The 24,757-nt window shown below is 49.3% G+C and overlaps 1 protein-coding gene across 5 annotated transcripts in view; it reads left to right on the plus strand.

The window, feature by feature from the left end:
• RAB7A (RAB7A, member RAS oncogene family) overlaps positions 1-16,921 on the plus strand; it is a 59,160-nt gene extending 42,239 nt beyond the window's left edge. For 2 of the 5 annotated variants that reach the window (XM_060161011.1, XM_060161010.1), the window contains 5 exons: positions 801-861; positions 3,533-3,659; positions 11,065-11,283; positions 12,762-12,890; positions 15,535-16,921. In XM_060161011.1, coding sequence (XP_060016994.1) covers positions 809-861; positions 3,533-3,659; positions 11,065-11,283; positions 12,762-12,890; positions 15,535-15,630 — 624 coding nt within the window. In that variant the 5' untranslated portion in view covers positions 801-808 and the 3' untranslated portion in view covers positions 15,631-16,921. Of the gene's footprint in view, positions 1-252; positions 384-800; positions 862-3,151; positions 3,406-3,532; positions 3,660-11,064; positions 11,284-12,761; positions 12,891-15,534 lie in introns of those variants that run through there. The other 3 variants (XM_060161013.1, XM_060161012.1, XM_060161014.1) reach the window with 3 other exon arrangements.
• Positions 16,922-24,757: the final 7,836 nt, after the last annotated feature.

Genomic DNA, 24,757 nt, shown 5'->3' on the forward strand with positions numbered 1-24,757 from the left:
GGCTGTGGAAGGCTACCCGAAAGGCTCTCTGGGGAAAGGTGGTCTCAAGAGCTGCGAAGTCAAATATTAATTTGTGCACTAACCCGATATTTGATAATTCTCTACTTGGCACTGGAGAATAAAACCGTGGGGAATAAAACTGTTTTCACAGAAATTATTAGGAAAGGGAGAAGAGAAATGAATATAATACATTAAAATGTCAAGTACAGTTTATCCTCGAACAGCACGAATGACGCGACCCTGCTCGGTTGATACTGTGGCTGCGGGACCGCGGATGCGGCGCCGCGGATGCGGAGGGCCGACTGTTAAGTTATAAGCGATTTCCAACTGAGTGGAGGGTCAGTGCCCCTAACCCTTGAGATGTTCAAGAGTCAACTGTAGTGGTAAGTACTCTGAAGGAAAAATAAGGCAGAGTAAAGGATAGACGGCAAACCGGGAGAGGGTGTTCCGCTTTCCTTCAGATCAAGTGGTCGCCTCCGAGGAGTGATGTTCGAGCAGAGACCTGCCTGAAGCAGGACCCAGCTGTTGAGTAAATGGAGCATTGATCCAGCTTCCAAGTGGGAGAATCCTTCAGACTCCTCCCAGGGGCGGGATGGCCCTGACACACCATGTGGCCGAGCTCTTGGGTCCAGAGTTCCAGTACTGATACTGTGTTCCGTCGAAGGCCCTGGACGGCGGGGAGCCACTTGCAGAAGGGCTCAGGCGCAGTGCTCTTGGGGCTGCCGAGGAGTTTTGTGCCCAGGGAGGTGGTCCCCCTGGGTGTTCCCATCCTACTTAACGTGCGTTCTCCTCTCTTCCAGCTTGAAGGATGACCTCGAGGAAGAAAGTGCTACTGAAGGTTATCATCCTGGGAGATTCTGGGTAAGTGTCCCTCCTAAATTTGAGCCAGCACACTGACCTGGGTTTAAATTTCACCCGCTTGGAGCTCATGCCCTCTGTGCTGACATTTGCTGCTTCCGTCTCTAATAGCCGTGGCATTAGGGCCCTACGTTTCCGTGCTCTTGGGAGCACAGCAAAAATCGGAATGACCCCTAGTCAGGTAGTCCTTTGTTCCCCAATTTGGGGCATGATTTAGGGAAAAGGGTGGCTGTTTGAACTCAATTAATGATAGTTCCATGGGGGCTTCCCTGGTGGCGCAGTGGTTAAGAGCCCGCCTGCCAGTGTAGGGGACACGGGTTCGAGCCCTCCCTGTGGCTCCGGGAGGATCCCACATGCCGCGGAGCAACTAAGCCCACGAGTCACAACTGCTGAAGCCTGCGTGCCTAGAGCCTGTGCTCCGCAACAAGAGAAGCCACTGCAATGAGAAGCCTGTGCACCATGAGGAAGAGTAGCCCCCACTTGCCACAACTAGAGAAAGCCTGCGTGCAGCAGTGAAGGCCCAACGTGGCCATAAATAAACAAGCAAACAAACAAATTTATTTAAAAAAAAAGAATCCGCTTGCCAATGTATGGGACCACGGGTTCGATCCCTGGTCTGGGAGGATCCCACATGCCGTGGAGCAACTAAGCCCGTGTGTCACAACTACTGAGCCTGCGTTCTAGAGCCAGCGAGCCACAACTACTGAAGCCCATGTGCCTAGAGCCCATGCTCCACAGCAAGAGAAGCCACTGCAATGAGAAGCCCGCGCGCTGCAACGAAGAGTAGCCTCTGCTCACCGCAACTAGAGAAAGCCTGCGTGCAGCAAAGAAGACCCAACGCAGCCAAAAACAAAGAAAGAAAATATATTTTAAAAAAATTCATGGAATCCCTTTCCCAAGCTGGTTAGACTAGGGAGCGCTGTTTATGTAGGCTTGTTGCCGTTGGCGCCGTGTCCACGAGATGGAGGTTTGGGGTGCACTGTGCAGCACACGCAGACCCCCGAGACACTGCGGGCTTGGTTCTGGACTGCCGCGACGAAGTGCATATCGAAGTGAAGGGAGTCACGTGAACTTTTTGGTTTCTCAGGGCATCTAAAAGTTAATGTTTGAACTATACTGTACAATTAAGTGTACAATAGCCTTATGTCTAAAAACAGTGTACAAACCTCAATTTAAATGCTTTTATGGCTAGAAAATGCCAACCATCATCTTAGCCTTCAGGGAGTTGTAATATTTTTGCAGTAGTAACATCAAAATCACTGATCGTCATAACAAATATACTAATGAAGAAGTTTGAACTATTGCGAGAACTAACAAAATGTGACACAGACATGAAGTGAGCAAATGCCATTGGAAAAATGGCACTGATAGACTAGCTTGACACAGGGCTGCCACAGACCTTCAGTCTGTGAGAAGCGTAGTTTGCACAGAGCGCATTCAAGTGGGGTATGCCTGCATCCTCCTCCTGCTGTGCCTGAGTCAGTAGAGCCTGGGACTGGAGAACTGTGTTCGGGTCTTAGATCTGCCGCTACTGCGTAACTAGCTAGTTCTTTCATCACTGTGAAGACTCAGGGGGTTACGGGGGGAGCTTTTCAGACTTGGCATCTGAAGTGACCCATGAAAACTTAGACCAGAGGCTACATATTTTTAAAAACAATATGATAATAAATTGCAGGTGCACGTCCTTCTTCCAAAGTTCTTTTCAAAAGGCAGTGATTTTTCTACCGTGGCTGGCTTTTTTAATCACCCGAGGAGCCTTTTAACAATTAGCATTTGCCCAGACCAGTGGGTAGGACCTGGTTGGCAGTGCTTAAATACACGCGCACTCATCTGTCCCCCCTCCTCTCTCCCTGTCCCCGCTTCCGCTCACATACATTCTCCTGGTGCCTCTGGTATGCTGTCAGGATTGAAAGTACTGCTTTTAGCCTGTGTTACCCAAACTTGCCTGATTACACATTTCCTGTCTTTTCCCCCTGGAAATTCTGGTGCACGTGACCAGGTGAACACTGCCTTGGGCTGTTTGTATTTCCAGGTCCCCTCTGCATGTGAAATGCATGTGTTCCTTTGTGAAAAGGAAGGTATTACTGGCTGTGAGGAAGGCTTGCGTTGTCTTTGGCCTGTCCTAACTACCTCATCACCAAAAAAAAATCACACATTGTCTCTTGCTGAGTTTTCTTACTGGAAAATACCTCTGGAGGAGCATACTTTGAGGTGCATTCTGGTTTGGTGGAATACTGGTGCTTTTTTCCGCTTCAGATTTTAAACTTGGAAGCGGCAGATTGGTTAACTGGCGTAAATGTCTGCCCGGAGCCAGTGGCTTCCTCTGGCTATTTGCTTGGACTGAACAGCAACCACTAAATGGAGACACACCCAAGGCGGCAGAGATATTTTTGGACTAGTGGAGCGATCTTATTGCTGGGGCTTCTTTTAGAAGGAGAGAAATAACACTAGGCTCTACCAACTACACCAGAACCTAGAAGCAGCTTTTCCAGATCTGGCCTGCATCTGTACCCTGTGTTTTTGTCCCAGGAGAAAGCATGTCGTCAGGCGAGTGAACTGGGAAGTTTTCCTCCTCTGATGGGGGTGGGCAGGTTCCTTCCGAGCTGCAGTTGTCAGAGTCAGTTTTCAGTGCCTTCCTAGTTGACTTACACTTGTGGTTTTTCTCCAATTTCAGAGTCGGTAAGACATCACTCATGAACCAGTATGTGAACAAGAAATTCAGTAATCAGTACAAAGCCACAATAGGAGCAGACTTCCTGACAAAGGAGGTGATGGTGGATGACAGACTAGTTACGATGCAGGTAAGCGCACGCCTCACCTTGGCCAGCCAAGCCTTGGTCATTCCGTCTTCACCCGTCTTTCATGCCCAGGCATCTTCCCCTCCCTGTTCTTTAGATCTCACTATTATATTCATGGATAATTGGCTTATAGATAGGATTGCCATATAAAATGCAAGACATCAAGTATGTCCCAAGTACTGTGTGAGACGTACTAAAAATTTTTCATTTTTTTCCAGAGTTCAAATTTAACTGGACTTCCTGGTTTTCATTGTCTTTTTGCTGTAAATTTGGTAACCTACAGGTTCTTGTCTTATGTCTCCAAAATGTGTAACTTGTCTCTTTCCTAATACCCTCGCCTAGTTCTTCAGGCCAAAAAAATCGTCGTGTCTCTCCTAGGTTCTTACAGCAGCTCTTAAATTAGTTTTCCTGTTTTTCTGGCTTCTTATAATCTGTCCTATCTGTAGCCCTTAAAGTTGTGTTTCTATTAAGCCAATCTGGTTTTTCACGTATCAGCTTAATCTGATTTCAAGGGCTTCCCTTTCAACAGTTAGGATAAAAACAGATTCCTTCACATGGCTCTTTAAAAGCCTTCACATTCTGGCTACAAACTATTCTTCACTTTTTCATCTCCTGCCAGTCCTTCCGAATCATGTGCTGCTCTTACAAAGCTGTGGTTGAACGTGTCTCTGCTTGCTAGGCCCTTTGGTCACAGCTGCACCCATCCTGAAGTCGCCAACTTTCAGCCCAGATGTTGTCTTTGGAAGCTCCCACCTCCACACCAGTTGTTCCTTACTTTCTCTGCTAAATGATGTCCTGGGGAGACTGAGACATGGGGGTCCTAGCGAGCACCGGGCTCGCTGAAATGTTTGGATGGTACAGGTTGCAGATAGTTTTTACATGTGTTGACCTCAAGCTGTCACATGCTCCCAGGGGAACTCAGACCTCCAGGATGGGGCTAATGTGGCTCCCCCATACCGCAAGCATACACACAGAGGTGCTCAGTGTACCGCTGGAGGTGGGCGAAATAGGTCAAGGGGATTAAGAGGTACAAACATCCAGTCATACAATAAATAAGTCCTGGGGAGGTAATGTATCGTCGGCAGGATCGTAATAACTCTGTGTGATGACAGATGGTAGCTAGACATCGTGGTGGTCCTTTTGTAACTTACAAAAATAAAAAAAAAAAATCACAGTGTCCGTACACCTGAAACTAATATAATACTGTACATCAGTTATACTTTAATAGTAAGTGTGTGTGTGTATAAAACTAAAGTTTGAATAGGCCAAGCTTGAGAGAAAAGGAAATTACCAGATAACAGGAAAGAAGAGAGAACTGAAAGCTCATCATAAGCTCAGGGGCTCCTGCCATGGTGATCTGTGAATTTATAACGGGGACTTGAGTTCTGTCTGTCATCAAGGACAAGAGGCGTGACCTGCACAAGATGCGGGCCCAGAACCCCCCTGCACACATAGACACACACTCATTAGGACCTTGGAAAGATGGGAAAACAGGACCCAAAACCTCAGCCCACGCAAGTGGCAAAGCTGGCATGTGCGGTGCAGGCTGGGGCTTTGCTACTTGCTTCCTGGTTGCAGACTCCCAGTCCCACTGTGCCCGTGTGTGGATTCTCAGTTTCTGCTCTGCCAGGCACAGAGAGTTTAGTCTGGAGGATCTGACATTAACCCTCTGTCACTCCTGGCAAATACAAAGATAAGACCACCCTATAGGGACAGAGGATGAGCTCAAGGGGGAATAATGGCTTGCAGAAAATGCTCACAGTGACTAGAGATTTCTTGGAATGGAAACCATAAATGAAAAGGGGCACTATAAAAAACGAGGATATGGGAAGCTTAGAACTTCAAGAAGTGAAAAAACAGTCACTGAAATCAACTGAGCAGTTAAACCTCAGATTAAACATAGCTGAAGAAAACAGTAAACTTCAAGATTAAGCTGAGCAAATTACCTCAAGAGTAAACTCGGAACTGGAGTGCCAAAAATCAGAATCCTAAAAGCAACTGGAGGGAGAAGACAGCTTACAGATAAAGGAACAGCAGTTAGATAAGTTCTCGGCTGCAACAGAAAGCAGAAGGGAAATGGGATGTCTTCAGGGTGCCGGGTCAAACGCCACCTGAAGATTTCCCGTGTCGCGTAGCAGGAGAAGCAGATGGAGAGCCACGCTGTGGTTCTGACAGCCGGGTGGGCTGATGAGAAGCCAGACTCTGTCCCTCCTGGCTCAGGGGCCATTCTGATAGAGCCCCACAGGTACCACGAGCTCAGATCTTGGAGTTTCCCGGAGTCGACCCCATCTGGAGAACCCAGGGCACCAAAGCAGAGTCTGGAAAGGGTGGGAGGAAAGAACATGGTCCTCAGGTTGAAACAAAAGGCTGGCCCTTGTGCTCCTGCAGCCAGTTTAAAAGACTAGAATTAAATGAAAACCGTCGTCTCCGGACAAAGGCGTCATCATGTTGGATCTTGAGGAATCCTCCCGTTTTTCACGGGCCTTCAGCACTTGCAAAAATAGATAATTCAGATTAAGACAGCAAGGCAAGAACCAGTGGAAACCCCCCTGGCCATTCAGAGTGGTCTTTGTATTTAAAGAAACCAGGCAATCTTGTGTATCTGTGGAGAAGAAACTAAGCAGGTGGTGTAGGTCAGTAGAACTTCTAAAAATGAAATGCAATAACCACAGTTTGGAAATATAGAGAGTGTTTTTAGCAACAGATAGGATACACCACAAGAGGGCTGAAAGGAAGAAAAATGGTGGGAAATGGGGAAAAGAGGTAAAAACAGGATTCAGTGAGTAGGTCGCTCGCACTTAATTTTAATTAGTCTCAGCCGAGCGAATAGGTGAAAGTTACTTGCTGAGGATTTCTCGGACCTGCTGTGGCACCAGATCCACAGATTCAGGAGGAACACCGAAGTCTAGAGGAACCACATGGAAGAATTCCTCTAAGACAAGCTTGAAGGCAGCCAGAGGAAGCAGAACGACCCGGAGGAGCAGTGAGGCTGCCAGTGGGACTGGCAGGCTGTGGCATGTGAGTCCCGGAAATGCCCGCCTCCAAGAAGGAAAGCGAGCGCCTCCTTAGGCTCGGGCAGAAATCCTCAGAGACGCACTTCAGGCGGAAGTGGAAAGGTCTGAGATAAGATAAACTTAATTGTATGCATGCATCTGTTTTTAGAATTATGACCCTAATAGTAAGAGTATGTAGCTTCAAACCAGTACAAGGAAACCGGGATTGGAACTGTGTAATTTAATGTGTGGGGAAAGATGAGTGACCGTGTGCATTTTTAAAATTTCTTACGTTGTTCAGGAAGAAGCTAGAAATCAATCGGTATTAAACATTAGATGGAGTCAAGTGTGCGTGAAAAACCTAAAGGTAACTTATGAAGCCGTAGTAATGTAAACAGTATGACATTGTCACAGAGATCCACAGATCAAGGGGACGGAGGGCACAGAAACAGGCACACCTAGCTGACACTGGGTAGGCAGAGGAGGCTTTGCAGAATGGGGAAAGGACAAGTCAGAGGACAAGTCGTACTGTAAACAGGCCTCTGGGCCGGCGGCTTTCCATTTGCTGAGGAGTAGCCAGAGTGTTCAAGACCTGAATGGAAAAAGCACGAAATGAAAACGTGTAAAATGAAAATACAGGTTCTTTTGGGTTTTCTTAACTTTAGGCATTTAAAATAGAGAAAGCACAAATCATAAAAGGTTAAAGATTGATAGTAGACCACAGTAAACATCTGAATAACAAGATTCTAAGTAACAAACTACAGACTGGGAGAAACTGTTAATAATGCCTAATAGTATCCATTCGGCAGAATGACCTAGTGGGTAACAGGCAACTCTCAGGAGAAACCACGTCCTGTGGCCTGACGTCAGGGAATTGCAAATTTAAAAGGCTGACAAAATCGAGTTTTGGCTACAAGTAGATAGAATATTCTCAAACCGATGGTGGGAACATATCCGTGCAGCCTTTCAAATGGAGACTTTTGTTGGCTCTCCAACGTCACACACACACATCCCTGACAAGCAGCCAGTCTGCATCTGGGTTCAGAGCCTAGGAAACTGTGGGCCCGACGACAAGTGAGGAAGAATGCTCACTGCAGCCTCTGTGCAGTCACGAAAAGCTACGGATAATGTAGAGGACCAGGGAGTCAGTGGTGGTGTTTTAAGGCACCGGGATACTGTACAGCTGTTAACATCTGGAGGAAAAAACAAAAGATGCAGAGGATCTTGTACATGATATATGGAATTACGTTACGGACACTGTCTGTGTGACACAGGTCTCAGGCCGCTTACTTCTAAGGGGGGAAGGGAATGGAAGGAAGGCTGTGAGGAAGGGCTGACTCTCTTCCTGAAGAACTGATGTAGAAACAGCAGTGTTAATAGTTGTCACCTTGGAGTTCTGGGTAGATAGATATATTGGGTGTATTTTGAAGGTAGAAAATAAAGTATTTCAGTTAAAGTATTACAAATTTTGAAAGATCATAGCCACAAGACTGTACTTTTGTAAGTGTTAAGTTAAATTAATTTTGGAAACTTGCTGAGAATAACCCCCAGTTTTTCAACTTTTCTTTTTAATTCCTTACTTTGCCTTCTCAGTATCTGAGTTCCAAATACCCATTTGGTTCCACCAAGAGTCATAAAGTTCCTGTGTAATTCTGCTCTTGGGATCCTGTCCTAAAGAAGCAATCTGAAACACAGGAAAGACTCTCTGTGTTAAAGCTCATTACTGAGTTACTTATAATTATGGGAAATTGGCAGCAATATATTTTTTTAAGCAATATTTTTTTAAAATGAGTGAAGTGGTTTGCTGAGTGTTGGGTAGAGTAAGGATGTGCGCTCTCGCCGGGGAGGGTGCTGTGTGTTTTGTGGGGCGGAGAGGAGTGGCCTGTGCACTGAGATTCCAGCTGCGTGAGTGACCCTGCAACGCGGGCACCTAGAGAAAGATGTGTGCTCGTGAAGACCTCTGGGTGGGAGGACACCAAGAGTTTCGGGGCATTTTTTGGCTTTTGCTTTACTTATCCAGATATTTACATAGTGATAATGTTATTTCTCTAATGGGAATTTTGTTGTTGTTGTCCAAGCCTATATTTGTTTATAATTTTTTTTTCCCTGTGTTTCTCTTTATAGAAGTAGTTGTCAGTTTTTACCTGCTGTGACAGAGTTCTCGATTCTCCCTCCACCTTGGTCTTCTTTTATGGGAAAAGGCTCTTTTCTCCACTCAGGGACACGCATTCAGGGTAGGACGTCGGACAGCAGGAGAGCACAGAGGTGACCCTCACAGGGTCCGGCTGCTGCCGCGCTGTCCACAGAGACCGTTTGTCCGCACGTGTGCTCTGCTGCTCACGTGGGGCGGGGTGGTGCCCTTCCCTGCCCACTGAGAGCAGCCACAGTCTTCGGCTTTGTTTCTTTCATTGCCCTTCAGCCTTACCATCACTTCTTCTGGTTCCCAGTGGCTGCTTCCTTCCACGTAGTGTGAGCACTGCTAGGCCCCGCGTGGACATTACCACAGCCTCCTGACTCCACGCCTGCAGGCACGCTGAACCCCCGTGGCCACTAGGACGTGTCCTTTTCAGGAAGGTTCTTCCCAGAGTGCTTGGAGCACGCGTGGGCTCGAGGTTCCCGGGGGGTGGGGGGTGGGCAGGGGTAGGCTGCCGTGGTCGGGCCCCTTGTGGCCAGAGCTGTGACCCGGAGTCTGTGTGCTGGTTGTGGAGGGCCCCATACGTCGGAAGAGAGGGCTGCGTGGGCCCTGCAGAGCTGCCTTCCTTGGAGGGTAACCTCTGGGCTGGGGTGGGCACTCTTTGCCCCGCACTGATGGGCGACCACAACAGCCCCCTTCCGCATGCACTGTCCTTGGCCTGTCTGTGAGCCAGAGTTTAGCCTGTGTAGTTGCACTGCTTTATGGGAACTTCTTTAAGGGGTTCTAATGCTGCCGTTTCCAGCTTTAGATATTTCCAGACAATATTTAAGTCCTGGCCCTGCTCCTGTCTGCCATGATGTTGTTTGAGCCCGTCCCCAAGGGAAAACCAGCCTTCAGCATTTGCATGTTACGTTTCAGGGCTCCTTTTGGAGAACATTCTCGGCGGTTCTGTGGGGTTTAGAACATCATGAGTTGGGTAGTATTAAAGAAATGCAAATCCCATGATACTGCCCTGTTCTGCTGCGTCATCCTTCTGTGTATTTACTCACTGCGCAAGCATCCTGTGCGCTTCCTGTGCAGTGAGGCTCTTCCTACCTGAACTGGAAGCTGTCTGTGGCCGCGCTGGAGTTGGTGTGTCCCCGAGTGCTGTGGGCTGCCTGGGAGGAGCTTTGGGGAGGAGCTCAGCCCTGCTTCTGCAGAAGCCGCTTCTGGAGATGAAACTGTCGTGGCTCAGTCCACACTCCGTGTTGGTCTAAGTCACAGGCCTTCGGCTCACTGGCTGGTGGTTTGGACATAAGGTTGAAATTTTTGGGGGTTATGAGGATTTTCCAGATTCTCATGTTGCTCTGAAGCTAAGTGGTTTCCTGCAGACAGTGGAGCCAAGAGGTGAAGACTCCTGTCAGCTGGAAGTAACTGCGAACCGCTTTGGACCCCGGCACCGTGGCTCGCCGCGGGTGTGCGGCCATTCTGGGGAACACTAGTCCTCTCCAGGCAAACCGGGGGCCCTGTTGGGATCTGGGGCGTTGAGGAACTGCATCCTTGCTCTTGGACCTGGTGTGGCAGTGAATGGTGGGAAGTTCTTTGAGCTGAGCGCCTGGTGGTCCATTGATGAGAAGCGACTTCGATCTGTCTTCCTTGGTGTATTCTCACATTGCTTGTCCCTTTATTCCTCTCCCCCTGTCTCCTTCCCACCCCTCCCCCTTTTCTGGTACTTTTGTTTCCTTTGTCTCTTAATTAAGGTATAATATAACTAAGACATACTGGGGTTTTTTTAGGTCAACTTTATATATACAGTAAAATGCATACATTTAAATGTACAGTTTGGGAGTTCCCTGGTGGTGCTGTGGTTAGGACTCAGTGCTTTCACACTGCCGTGGCCTGGGTTCAGTCCCTGGTTGAGGAACTGAGATCCCGCAAGCCACACGGCACGGCCAAAAGTAAAAATAAATGTACAGTTCGATGAATAATCACCTCCCTAGATTTCCATCACCCCCAGAAAGTCCCCAGGGTACAGAAATCTTATGTTTACATTCAGGTTTTCCATAAATATCTACCCACGTGGCCACCACCTCGATCAAGATTAACGTTTCTCTAGCGTCCTCCAGATGCATGGGACACGTCCACTTACACTGCTGTCTGTCGGTGTGCTCTGGACACTCGGGTGCTGAATTCTGTTCCTGATGAGTCCTGAAGTGATTGTCTCTGGGGGGGCCCCTGGCGTCCTCCACACACCCCACTCCTGGCCCTCCGCCCCAAGGAACGACCGTTTTGTCTCTCGCAGATCTGGGACACGGCCGGACAGGAGAGGTTCCAGTCTCTGGGTGTGGCCTTCTACAGAGGCGCAGACTGCTGCGTCCTGGTGTTTGACGTGACTGCCCCCAACACGTTCAAAACCCTCGACAGCTGGAGAGACGAATTCCTCATCCAGGCCAGTCCCCGGGATCCTGAGAACTTCCCCTTCGTTGTTCTGGGAAACAAGATTGACCTCGAAAACAGACAAGTAAGTGCCAACGATGCCGGGGGTCATCACTATGGGGCTTGAGAACCTGAGAACCTGCCCTCGCTTGGGTAAGGGCTACTGAGTCACAGGAAGGGCCTTCTTGTAAAGGGGCAGCTAAGTTTTGGATGACAGGTGCTGTTTTTAGATTTGACTGGTAAGAAACTATATGCCGCAGGGATCTACACCCCATGTCTCTGGCTGTGTGTGCCCCATGCGGGGGTGGATGTGGGAGACAACTAACTAGCCACCTGCCCAGCCCTTGGAATGGGGCCTTGCTCCCTAACCTGTAAAGACCTACCATCCTGGCCTCCCCGTGGACAGACGGGCAGCGAAACTCTGCAGAGGTTGGTATTCCCTTGGGAATTACGGCAACAAAGCAGGAAGCCCGCCGAGTGGGGCTGCCTGCACTGGCAGCTCTCTCGGTCCCGGTGACGGGATTTCCCTTGAGGCCGGGTGATATTTGGTCTTTGGGACGCAAAGGCAGACTTGCACTTCGTCTGGCTCATGCACTCTTAGATCAGGGATGCTTCCTGAGTCTCGATGCTGTGTTCATCTGACGAGGACGCTCAGATGCCAGATGACGGTGTGTCTGGGGCTGTGGTGCCCAGGAGGAGCTTTCTAGCATTTTCCTCTCCTGTGAGAGCCCCCTGCTTCTGGGGTACTGCGTGAATTTGGAGGGTTCTGTGCTGAGGCCAGACCAACTCTGGGGGTGCACTACCTCCTGGCCAGCTGCCTTTGGGGACCAGGGCCCAGGAGGCCAGTTCACATCCCCATGCTGCCCCTGCAGCTGTGACTTTGGGTCATTATTACCTTTGCCTCTGAGCCTCATTCCCGTTCCCTTTCTGTGCTGGGAAGGAGGGGATTCGAGTGTGACCTTCTCAAGTGCTCTCTCAGCGCCTCAGGGGCCTCCCTTGATCCTCGTGTGTACAGGAGACGCTTTGGGCTTTGAGCAAAATTGCTCTAGGTTCCTTTCAAATAGCACTTGTCTGGGGAACGTAGGCTCTTAAGTGTAGCTAGGTGTATTTCTGACCACTCATCTCTTTTTCTCCCTTTCCTGAGTGGCCTGGTCCTTCTCATGCCTGAAAATGGGCTAGGGTGGGGAGAGGTCAGGACATGTGAGGCAGGGTGAGGGCCTCGGGGCTCTGGTGCCTAGGTGTGTGGTCAGGTGAGGTGCCGTGAGCAGTCACAGTAGGGGCTGCAGAGCTGAAGACCAAGCTGCCAGGCCTGTCCTGTGCTGAGGGCTGCCTCTGAGGTCCCAGGAGGGACGGTTACTTCTTCCTGGGCTGGCGTCTTACTCCCTTCAGAAGCTGCTTCTAATCTTAGTGCGGCTGAGGGTCCGAAGGTGTGGGTGGTAGGCGGGGTGCTTTGGCTCCTGGCTCTACTGTGTGTAGGGGTGACCGGGGCGGCGGGGGGGACAGTCCTTCCCTGGTGGGATTCCCGCTGTTCCCTGCACACACATGCCCTGCCTCTTCTTCCAGGTGGCCACAAAGCGGGCACAGGCCTGGTGCTACAGCAAAAACAACATTCCCTACTTCGAGACCAGTGCCAAGGAGGCCATCAACGTGGAGCAGGCCTTCCAGACGATTGCTCGGAACGCGCTGAAGCAGGTGGGTGTCCAGCGGTGGTCTGGCTACCTCTGGTGATGGGCCGCTGAGCCAGCCCCGGCCTGGCTGCCTTGTCCTTAACCTTCTTTCCTCGCTGACTCTTTTCCATGTAGCCAGAAACCCCTGTGTTTATCCAGGAAGGTAATGGCCCAGTCTGCTAAGGCTTCCAGAAATTCCGCTCACTTGTGAATAACCTCAACCGTGCGGGGCAGCAAAGACCTCAGCCGAGGTCTCCCTGGTCTGACCAGCTGCATTGTTCTTTCCTTCTGCAGCTGTCAGGTGGCCAGGCCACTCGATGGCCCTGGTCAGACTGGTCCTTCTGTTTGAGGAGGGGATAAACGGGAATTTGAAACCCATCATTGGATCCAGTTTTTTTAAACAAATTAAATGTATAATTATTTATGTATGTATGTATGTATGGTTGTGTTGGGTCTCTGCTGCTGCGCTCGGGCCCTAATTGCAGCAAGTGGGGGCCACTCTTTGCCCTGGTGCGTGAGCTCCTCACTGCAGTAGCTTCTGTTGCGGAGTGTGGGCTCTAGAGTGCAGGCTCAGTAGTTGTGGCACACGGACTTAGCTGCACCGCGGTGTGTGGGATCTTCCCGGACTAGGCTCGAACCCGTGTCTGCTGCATTGGCAGGTGGATTCCCAACCACTGCACCCCCAGGGAAGTCCTGTCTGGTTTTTTTAATCATATCTGAGCTGTAAGAGACTGCGGGCTCTAGGAATTGTGTTCCTTGGATAAAGTTTTCCTACATTTTTTCTTTCTTTATTTATTCAGTTGTTCCCCCGAAATAACAGTGGCTTCTTGTTGGCAAGGGCCAGGTGAAGACTCTGTGACTCAGCAGCTCTGCTGGGGCCAGTGCATTGAGGCAGGTCCCAGCATTGCCAGTCGTCTGTAGCGGGCAGGTGAGGGGTGCGGTCGGAGGCAGGGGCCCGTGGCAGCCGCAGAGGGCAGCGTGGCTCTGCAGCTCCTGGGAGCAGGTTTACAGAAGGCGTGCTTCTCAGCAGTCAGGGCCCTGGCCCGCAGGCTGTACAGGAGTCGTTTTTCACCAGTTCCTTGTTGGCTGGCATCACTGTTGGAGTTTTCCTCTCTGAATATTGCTGTCCCTAGAGCCTCATTACAGTGGCGAGCTGGCATCTTGGGAGTGAGATTGTTAGACTGCAAGGTGTGTGTATTTTTGCGGGCAAGCGCCACCTGGCTTCCCAGGGACAGTAGTAATCCTTCAGTTCCTGCCAGCGCGCTGTGGGCCTCCCCCTGGAGCTCCGCTGACACTCTCCACGGCAGAGCCCGTAGGCAGCCCTCCCGCGGGACCCCGCAGTGCTCAGGAGCGCTTTTGAATTGAACCTCACTTCACCTGTTACTGCAGTGGATTTTTTCAATTCCTTTGGCCGTAGAGAATTTTTTAGTTGAGTATGCAGTATTCACATACGTTGGGGTCTGTCCTGGCCGTCTGCCTGCTCCTTGCCTGGACCATCTTGATTTCACTGCCTCTGCGTCTGACCCCTGATCAGGCAGGCCTCCCCTCACTAATTTTATCTTTTTGGTTCATTTTATTCATTTTTTCTTTCTTCACCCTCCCTCCAAATAAGACCTTATTGAGCTTCTGATTGGAATCGCATTACAGCCGTTGTATTAGTCTCTCTGGGTGCCTTAACAAATACCACAGACTGGGTGGCTAAAGCAATAGACTTCTATTTTGTCTCAGCTCTGGAGGCAGAAGCCCATCATCAGGGTGCCAGCAGATCCGATCTCCGGTGAGGACTCTGTTGCGACAGGAATAGCTAAGTGTGTGGGAAGGGCTGAGGGCATCAGATAGGGTCCGGGGTGGCCGCCCATGGCGCACACTTTCCTTTGGGGATGACAGAAGTGTCCGGAATCACGGCGTGGTGGCGGCTGGCAACTTTTGAATATACCCAACAACACGGCACACGCACACTGCTGTGTTCAGCAGAGCTTTTTTAAAAATATGTAGTCCTAGAGGTTGTTACTTTTATAGCAATTGTGAATGGAATGATTTTTCCTAGAGAACTTCTGATGGATAGAACCAGTCCCTGCTTTCCCGAATCCTTGAACAGTTCCTGCTGCACAGGTGCTCAAATTACTTCTCTACATCAGGAAGTAGAAGGCTGCTCCTCCCTGGAGACATGCTCATCAGCGCAAGGCCCGCTGAACTGACCCCAGTCTGTATCCCCACCAGACAAAGGGATCCGTCCTCGGCTGGGCTCTGCGTGTGCAGATCTGGAGATACAAAAAGGAAGCTAGACCCTGAGTCCAGAAAGATGAGAGCAGGTAGGGGGCCGGAGGAGCGCCCAGGAAGAGCGCCCAGGAACCTTGAGGACATGCTGGCTCAGAGCGGCCAAATCCAGGCCACGGGAGCGTCTACCTTCTTGTCAGACGTTGGTAGACGCCTCGGAGCAGGCGGCGGCCCCCAGGCTGACGTCACACGGAGGGCGCGTCGGCCTGTCCTGCCTGCCTACTCAGTGTCACCTTGCCCCATCTTCCGCTCACTTGGCTTCGAGCACCTTCTGCCAGGGCCCTCACTGCACTGCTGGGCCTGCTCCGTGCCCATGCCCCCATCTGCCCGGGCTGAGCTCGGGAGTCTCCCCGAGCCTGGACTAACCAGCCTGTCTCTCTCTCCCTGCCCAGGAAACGGAGGTGGAGCTGTACAATGAATTCCCCGAGCCCATCAAACTGGACAAGAATGACCGGGCCAAGGCCTCGGCAGAAAGCTGTAGCTGCTGAAGCGGCAGAGCGAGCAGAGCACAGAGCCCTTCGCGCACCAAGAACACAAGTAGGCCTTCCACCACGAGCCCCTCTCCTCTCCACAGTCAGTCATCTCTCACATCCAGCTGCCAAAAGAACCCCCAGACACAGTCTCCCCTGCACACACACACCCGACACAGACTCACTCCACAGCCCAGGCCTGTGCCGGCTCCATCGGGGTCCCTGCGTCAGCCCTCAGATGGCAGCAGGACGGGCCGGCTGTAGAAATCGTTCCGGTTTGGAGTCGGCCTCGGAGACGACTTCTTTTTGTCCACTGGAGAGAGAGAACTGTTTACAGTCAACCTGTGTCTAATTAGTTCTGGTTTTTTTAACTTGTCTTGTGGTCTTTTTACCCCCCCACCCCCGTGAAGGCTACCACTTGGGAAGGCGGGTGCCCTGCGCTTCATTACAGGCTCACACCCAGTCTGATCAGGCTGAGTTTTGTATGTATCTGTTAATGCTTGTTACTTTTAACTAATCAGATCTTTTTACAGTATCCATTTATTATGTAATGCTTCTTAGAAAAGAATCTTATAGTACATGTTAATATATGCAACCAATTAAAAATGTATAAATTAGTGTAAGAAATTCTTGGATTACGTGTTTAAGTCCTGAGATGCAGGCGTAGAGATGGAGGGTGAAGCCTGTCTGGATCGCAGAGTGTTTAGCCACTCAGATTTCAGAAATCCAGCTGGAGGCAGTATTCTGTACAGTAGACACGAGAATCATGTACGCCTTTTAATCAAAGACTTAGGAGCCAAAAAGCTTTTCATCTCTCCAGAGGGAAAACTGTCTAGTTCCCTTCTGTATCTAAATTTTTCCAAGAGGTTGATTTGCATAATACCATGGTGTGTGCAATGGAGAAACGGCTGTTTCAGAAATATAAAACTCTCATTTTTCTTTTTTTTCTCTGCTCCACACTTTGAAACTCCCTTATTAGATCAGCATCCACGTACAAGAGAGAAAGGAAAAGGAAAATCCTACCAGACCTGTCCTAGGGACTTTACCTTTGTTCTGGAAGGTGCTCCTTTCGGGGCTGTGGCATCCTTAGGTGAGCAGACCTTCTCTCCTTCTTCCCAGTACAACCCGCCATGCCTTCCCTGTGTCCTGGGTGTGGAGCCAGGCAGCTGTGCCCCAGGACCTGCCCCGCATTGTAGCTTGCTTCTCAGAGCACCTCCCTCTCTCCAGAGGCCTGCATTCTAGGGTGTGGGCCAAGTTCTTCTGTAAAGAGATGAACGTGATGCCAATAAAATGTAACAAGAACAAAGACCATCTGTCTTCGCCCTGTCTTTTTTCCCTCTTCCAGACTCGGGCTCAGGAGAGACCCTGTTAGCTAATCACTGCCGTTGCTTTTTCTGGGCCTGCAGAACTCTGAGGCAGAAAGGCCTTCTCCTCTCCAGCCCTGCATACCTGCCCCTGGCTTTTGTCTTTTGCATTTTTAATCACAGTATTGGGGGGGGACCCTGCATGGAGAGAGCATTGTCCCTTTAGAGGAGCAACCACGAGCTGCTGGGGACCCATGGACCACCACGCACAGCCTGGGAGTGTCACTCCGTCTTTGTGCTGCCTTGTTTTTAATGCTGTGATGGTCGACCATCACATAGTTCTGGATCAGGACAGGAAGACCTGGCAGCACCAGCCCCATGTTCCAACATAGATAAGCAACAGCCGGGACTGAGTAGATGCCGCCCAGAGCCAACTGTACGAACTAGTCGTGTTTCCCGCAGCAGGACAGTGTAGGTTTTGCAGACGTAGCCTTTGGATTCTACTTGGGTCCACTTCTCAAGCCCCTCAGTCGTGTCTTTCCCCCGCTGCTCTTGGCCCGGACTTCACGTGTTAAAGTAGCGTCCTCAGGAGCTCACAGCCACAGCGCCGCCGCGGCCAGCGGGGCTTACCCCTGCTGCGGCCCCGCACCCTGGGCTGGGCTTGGGGGTATGCTGTTTGGCCTCAAGAGGAGCAGAGTCCTTCCCAGCTGGCGGCCTCGTGCTGGGCCGTGCTGTGTGGACCAGGCTGCCGTTCTCAGAGCGGGTCCCTCTCGCCCTAACCCTGAACATGACGTGGAAATGGACTTTGACCTCTGACCTCAGCCATGCCCTAAAACTGGTGACCATCCTTACACTGACCTGCTTTATTTTTGAAATGAGCCCGAACATAACCTTGTGGCCCTGATCGCAGCCGTAGCTGGCTGATTCGAAATTTGACTTTTAACCGACCTTGACTCTGTGCTCAGCTTCGTCTTGTCACTGACAATCATCCTAAACATGGTCCCCCTTGAAATGACCTTGAATCTGACCCTCCTCCTGACCCTGTCATATTCAAACTGAAGTTAACACTGAACCCCACCTCCCATGACAGCCTTCCTCTCCAGCCTGAGACTAGTCCACACCACGTCCCGTCAATGGCTGGCTGACCTTGGTCTCACCTTACCTACCTAAACTCCGTACGCACAGCTACACTTACCTAGATTTGGTTTCTCCACAGTAAGAAGTAAGGCTGAGACTGAACTCTGCACTAATACAGCATCTTTTCCCACATTCCTACTAAGAGTCAGCATCAGCACGTGCTTTTGAGAGAAGCAGGTTAGCTCCAGCAAGCAGTAAGATTTGCTTTTGAGGAGAATGGGATTTGGAGTGTTTGCACTAATGCAAATTCTTTTCAGTAACACAGTTGAGTTCGTTTGAATTTGCTGTGCCTCCCGGTAAGAATGTGAATCGAGACGAATGTGTGCTGCTGTGTCTACATTCATCTCAGTTTGTTCTAACAAGAGGAAGTTACTTTTGAGAAGAATGGGAATGATTAGTTGCACGGATACAAATTCATCTCAGTAGTACTCCTCAGCTTGATGCAAAACCCAGTCGCCCTGTGACTGTGCATCGCTGCGCTTGCGTTCAGTTCACTCCAACAAGCTGTAGGAGTCTGGGACTGACGTTGTTGCACTGATGGGAGTTCTTATCAAAACCTCTATTCAGATTGGTCCTAATTCCTCCTACCTCGCAGTAAGAAAGTGCCTTTAGATGAAGGTGTGTTGCATTGCTTCCGTTCATGTTAGTTAACACTAACCAGCAATAAGGTTTTATCTTTGAGAAGAATGCCTGAGGCCGAGCTTGTCTGCACATATCTAGTAGCACAAGTTAGAGCTGAACGTAGGTCCATCACGGTTTACGCTGACCTGCAGTGGTTGAGACTAAGCTGCTTACGCTAATACGGATTCTCCCCATTACCACTAATTACACTCATCCTAATTGGCTCAGGCTCTCAGCAAGAGCTTGCTGTTGGGGTGAAAGTATACTGCTGAGTATATTCACCTTGTTTCATTAATCCTGACCCAGACCCTGCTTCTCAGCCAGATACACTCAGGTTGAACCTCTTGCCTTGTCACGACCCTAAAGATCTTCCTGGACCTCACGCTGGTGTTGGCACGTCTCTGCCTTCCGAATGACCTGACCACATGATGTCCTAATTTTAGGTGACTTCCTGCTTCACCTCACACCAGATGTTTACCTTGAAACTGACCCTGAGCCTGACCCTGATCCAGTCTCTCACCCTATGGATATGTGTTCCTTGTGAATTGCCCTGATTTTTACCTTGTCCTGAACTTGACCCTGTGTCACACTTACGTTACAACCTTGGAATGACCCTCCTGATGCTGCACGTTAACCAAAGTCAGTGCTGAACTGGTCCTTGAATTTGATCATCTTGAAGTTGACCCTGAAACTGACCCTCACCCCTGGTCCAGATCATGCTGCCAGTGTCTCACACTGAGAAACTGACTTTAACCTTGAACTTCTCAACTCCAGTCTTGTCCTTCACACCGGGATGCTCCTGACCGTAATCTCCGTGAAGCAGCCTTGGGTAAGCTTCAAACTAACCTGGACCTGACCTCGGTCCAGTGTTCTGCGCCTCGCTCTTCAGCTTGATCCTGAACTTCACCTTGAACCTGTGCACTGAAAATCACCCGGCCTCAATTCTCCTTGAATTTCACATAAGCAAGAACTTGACCTCACATTTGAAAGTGGCCCTGTACAACTCAACAACAAAAAAAAACCCAGTAGAAAAATGGGCAGAGACCTTAATAGACATTTCTCCAAAGAAGACATACAGATGGCCTACAAGCACATGAAAAGATGCTCAATATCACTAATTATTAGAGAAATGCAAATTAAAACTACTCATACCAGTCAGAATGGCCATCATTAAGAAGTCCACAGGAATTCCCTGGTGGTCCAGTGGTTAGGACGGCATGCTTCAACTGCAAGGGGAACGGGGGTTCAATCCCTGGTCGGGGAACTAAGATCCTGCATGTGTGGGGGCAAAAAAAAAAAAAAGAGCTGTTCTTAAAAAAAAAAAAAGTCTAGCTAGGGCTTCCCTCCCTGGTGGCGCAGTGGTTGAGAGTCTGCCTGCCAATGCGGGGGACACGAGTTCGTGCCCCGGTCCGTGAGGATCCCGCATGCCACAGAGCAGCTGGGCCCGTGAGCCATGGCTGCTGAGCCTGTGCGTCCGGAGCCTGTGCTCCGCGGTGGGACAGGCCACAGCGGTGAGAGGCCCACGTACCGCAAAAAAAACACACACACACAAAAAAGTCTACAGGTAACAAATGCTGGAGAGGGTGCAGAGAAAAGGGGACCCTCCTGCACTGTTCGTGGGAATGTAAGTTGGTGCAGCCACTATGAAGAACAGTATGGAGGTTCCTCAGAAAACTAAAAATCGAACTACATATGAGCTGGCAGTCCCACTCATGGGTGTATGTCCAGAGAAAACTCTAATTCAAAAAGACACACGCAGCCCAGTGTTCTCTGCAGCACTGTTTACAATAGCCAAGACATGGAAACAACCTAAATGTCCGTCGACAGATAAATAGATAAAGAAGGCGTGGTACCTAAATACACTGGAGTACTACTCAGCCATAAAAAAGAACATTACGGGCCAGGTCTTTGAATATAGGTGCAAAAATTCCAAACAAAATATTAGCAAGCCGAATCCAATAACACATAAAAAACCATCATACACCACAATCCCAAGTCTGAATCCAAGTGGGATTTAACCCAAGTTCACAAGGAGGGTTCTCAACGTCTGCAAAATCAATGTGATACATACCACATTAACAAAAGAAAACTCAAAAACCAAATGATCATCCCAATAGATGCAGAAAAAGCAAAAACAAAATTCAGCATCCATTCATGATAAAACCTCTTACCAAATTAGAAAAGAGGGAACACATCTCAACATAATAAAAGCCATTTATGACAAACCCACAGCCAATATAATGTGAAAACCTGAAAGCCTTCCCGCTAAAATCTGAAACAAGACAAGGATGCTCACTCTCACCACTTCAATTCAACATAGTCTTGGAAGTCCTAGCCACAGCAGTCAGACAAGGAAAAGAAAGGTTATGCAAACTGGAAGGGAAGAGGTAAAGCTCATTATATACAGATGCTATGATACTATATATAGAAAACCCTGAAAACTCCACACAAAAATTACTAGATCTAGTAAATGAATTCAGCAAAGTAGCAGGATACAAGATTAATATTCCAAAATCAGTTGTAAGGACCTTCCTGGTGGTCCAGTGGTTAAGACTCAACCCTTCGACTGCAGGGGCCATGGGTTCCATCCTTGATTGGGGAAGTTATGCATGCCACGAGGTAAGGCCAAACAAAACAAGACAAAAAAATCGGTTGCATTTCTTTATACTAACAATGAAATATCAGAAAGGGAATGGAAAAAACAAGTAACTTCTAAAATAGAACCAAAATCCTAGGAATAAACCTGACCAAGGAGGTGAAAAGCTTACACCCTGAGAACTACAAAACATTAATAAAGGAAATTAAAAAGGATTCAAAGAAATGGAAAGATATCCCATGCGCTTAGATTGGAAAAATATTGCTAAGATGGCGATACTACCGAAAGTAATCTACAGATTTAATGCCATCCCTCTCAAAATTCCCAAGATATTTTTCACAGAAATAGAATAAATAATCCAAAACTTTATATGAAACCATAAAAGACCCGGAATTGCCAAACCAATCCTGAGGGAAAAAACAAAGCAGGAGGCATAACTCTCCTATACTTCAAACAATACTAAAGAGCTACAGTAATCAAAACAGTGTTGTGGGGCTTCCCTGGTGGCACAGTGGTTGAGAGTCCACCTGCCGATGCAGGGGACACGGGTTCGTGCCCCGGTCAGGGAAGATCCCACATGCCGCGGAGCGGCTGGGCCCGTGAGCCATGCCGCTGAGCCTGCGCGTCTGGAGCCTATGCTCCGCAACGGGAGAGGCCACAAGAGTGAGAGGCCCGCGTACCGCAAAAAAAAAAAAAAAAAAAATGTTTTATGGGTACAAAAACAGACATACGGATCAATGGAACAGAAAAGAGAGACCAGAAATAAACCCACACACCTATGCTCAATTAATCTCTGACAAAGGAGACAAGAATATACAATGGAAAAACGACAGTCTCTTCAGCAAGTGGAGTTGGGAAAGTTGGACAGCTGCATGTAAATCAATTAAGTTAGACCACTCCCTCACACTACACACAAAAATAAACTCAAGATGGCTTAAAGACTTAAGACATGACACCATAAAACTCCTAGGAGAGATCATACACAAAACATTCTCTGATGGGACTTCACTGGTGGCTCAGTGGTTAAGAATCCGCCTGCCAATGCAGGGGACATGGGTTCGAGCCCCGGTCTGGGAAGATCCCTCATGCCCTGGAGCACCCACCGCGTTGCACACTTGCCTTCTCCCTGTGAGTGTCACTTGCACGTGCTGGCCAAGAAGCGTGTGACTGCCACCTGGTGCTGCCGGAGCCCTGGTGTGTGGCAAAACGAGGCGATGGAGGCGCTGCTCCACCAGGCAGGCTCAGTCTCCCGAGTTTCCTGACATCTGGGGAGAAGCGAGCTCGCTGGCGGGAGTCCTGCCTCAGTTGGCACTGCAGGGCTAGAACCGCCCCTGTCGCTGGGCACTCGCCATTTTGCCGGAGCTCCAGGGAAAGGAGCCAGCGCTGGAAGTACGTTACCACTTAGGGTCTAGTCTAGCTCATGGGCGAACCTTGAGTCCCTACTTTAGGCCAGAGGGGAGGAAGGGTAAGGGCTGTAATAAACCCCTCGCTTTAGAGGAGGAAAGCCAACTGGCTGAACTGGGGTCTGCACGTGTATCTGTATCTGTTGCTTCTACTTGGAGAAGCCAGCGTGGCTGTTAGTTCAGAGAAGCACGCTGGGGCCTTCCCTGGCAGTCCAGTGGTTAAGACTTCCTCTTCCAATGCAGGGGGTGTAGGTTCGATCCCTGGTGGGGGAGCTAAGATCCCACATGCCACACAGCCACAAAACCAAAACATGATACAGAAGCAGTATTGTACCAGATTCAATAAAGACTTTTAAAAAATGGTCCACATCAAAAAAAAAAAAAGACCCTGGTTCTCTCTCCAGTCAGCCCTCCACGCCTGGAAAGGACTGTTTGGGGGCTGTCTTGTCCAGGGGTTGTGGAAGGACAGGGAAACTGCCTGCCATCCCCCATTTCTGGCGCTGGGATAGGATCCTCCAACTCTGAGATAACTCAGGTTACCCTGGGGATCATGAGAATCCTGTCAGGTCACTGATTCTCTGGCTATTCTCGCTGTGAAAGCGGAAACTGCTAAAGCATATGAAAAGGATTATACACTATGTCCAAGTGGAATTTATGCCTAGAATTCAAGGATGATTCAACATACTCAAGTCTATCGATACACGACATTTACAGGATGAAGACAAAAAAACATGATCTCAACTGATGCAGAAAAAGCATTTGAAAAAATTCAACTAGAAAGTTTCTGCAAAGGAAGCCATGAACACAATGAAAAGACAGCCTACTGAATGGGATAAAATATTTGCAAATCATACAGCTGATAAGCGCTTAATATCCAAAATATATTTAAAAACTCATACAATTCAAAAGCAAAAGAACAAACAATCCAATTTAAAAATGGTGAAAGGGGCTTCCCTGGTGGCGCAGTAGTTGAGAGCCCGCCTGCCGATGCAGGGGACACGGGTTCGTGCCCCGGTCCGGGACGATCCCACATGCCGCGGTGCGGCTGGGCCTATGAGCCATGGCCACTGAGCCTGTGCGTCTGGAGCCTGTGCTCTGCAACGGGAGAGGCCACAAGAGTGAGAGGCCCGTGTACCGCAAAAAATAAAAATAAAAACTGGCAAAGGATCTGAAGAGACATTTTTCCAGAGGACACACACAGATGGCCAACGGGTACCTGAAAAGATGCTCAACGTCACTACATCGGGGAAACGAGGCAAGACCACGATAAGATACCACCTCACACCTGTCAGAATGGCTATTTATCAAAGACAAGAAATAACACGTGTTGCTGATGATGTGGAGAAAAGGGAACCCTTGTGCACTGTTGGTGGGAGTGGAAGAGAGTATGCAGGTTCCTCAAAAATTAATAACAGAATCATGCACCGCACGTTTGTGGGGAACCTGGAGCTGAACAGTCTGTAGACGAGCTGCTTCTGGGTCGGGCCTCGAACGCAGCAGAGCGGCTCCCTCGCCGCGATCTACTGAAAATCGGCCCTCGACACAGGGGTTTGTGAAAAAGTAAAACAAACAAGTAAATTAAAAAAATAGAACTATCAACCCATCCAGCAATTCCACTGCTCAGTATTTATCTGAAGGAAGTGAAAACACAACTCGAAAGACAGCTGCACCCTCATGTTCACCGCAGCACTATTCACAACAGTCAAGACATGGAAACAACCCGAGTGTCCATCAACAGATAAACGGATAAAGATGTGGTACACGGATGCAATGGCCTGTTAGCCGTAAGAAACGAAGGAAGTCCCGACATTTATGTCATCGTGGATGGACTTTAGGGCATCAGGCTAAGCGAAGTAAGAGAAAGACAAATACTGTATGATCTCCTTGATATGTGGCATCTAAAAATAAGTAAATAAGCCAAACCCACGGACACAGAGAACAGACTGGAGGTTGCCAGAGCTGGCGGGGGTGGGGGGTGGGCGGTGGGGCTCGGGGGTGAGGGGTGAAATGGGTCAAGAGGGCCAGGCTTCCGGTTACAACGTTGGTCCTGGGAATGTAACGTCCTGGATGGCGACCAGGGTTAG

Source organism: Lagenorhynchus albirostris, chromosome 10 (genome assembly GCF_949774975.1).
Source record: "Lagenorhynchus albirostris chromosome 10, mLagAlb1.1, whole genome shotgun sequence".
Lineage (NCBI taxonomy): Eukaryota > Metazoa > Chordata > Mammalia > Artiodactyla > Delphinidae > Lagenorhynchus > Lagenorhynchus albirostris.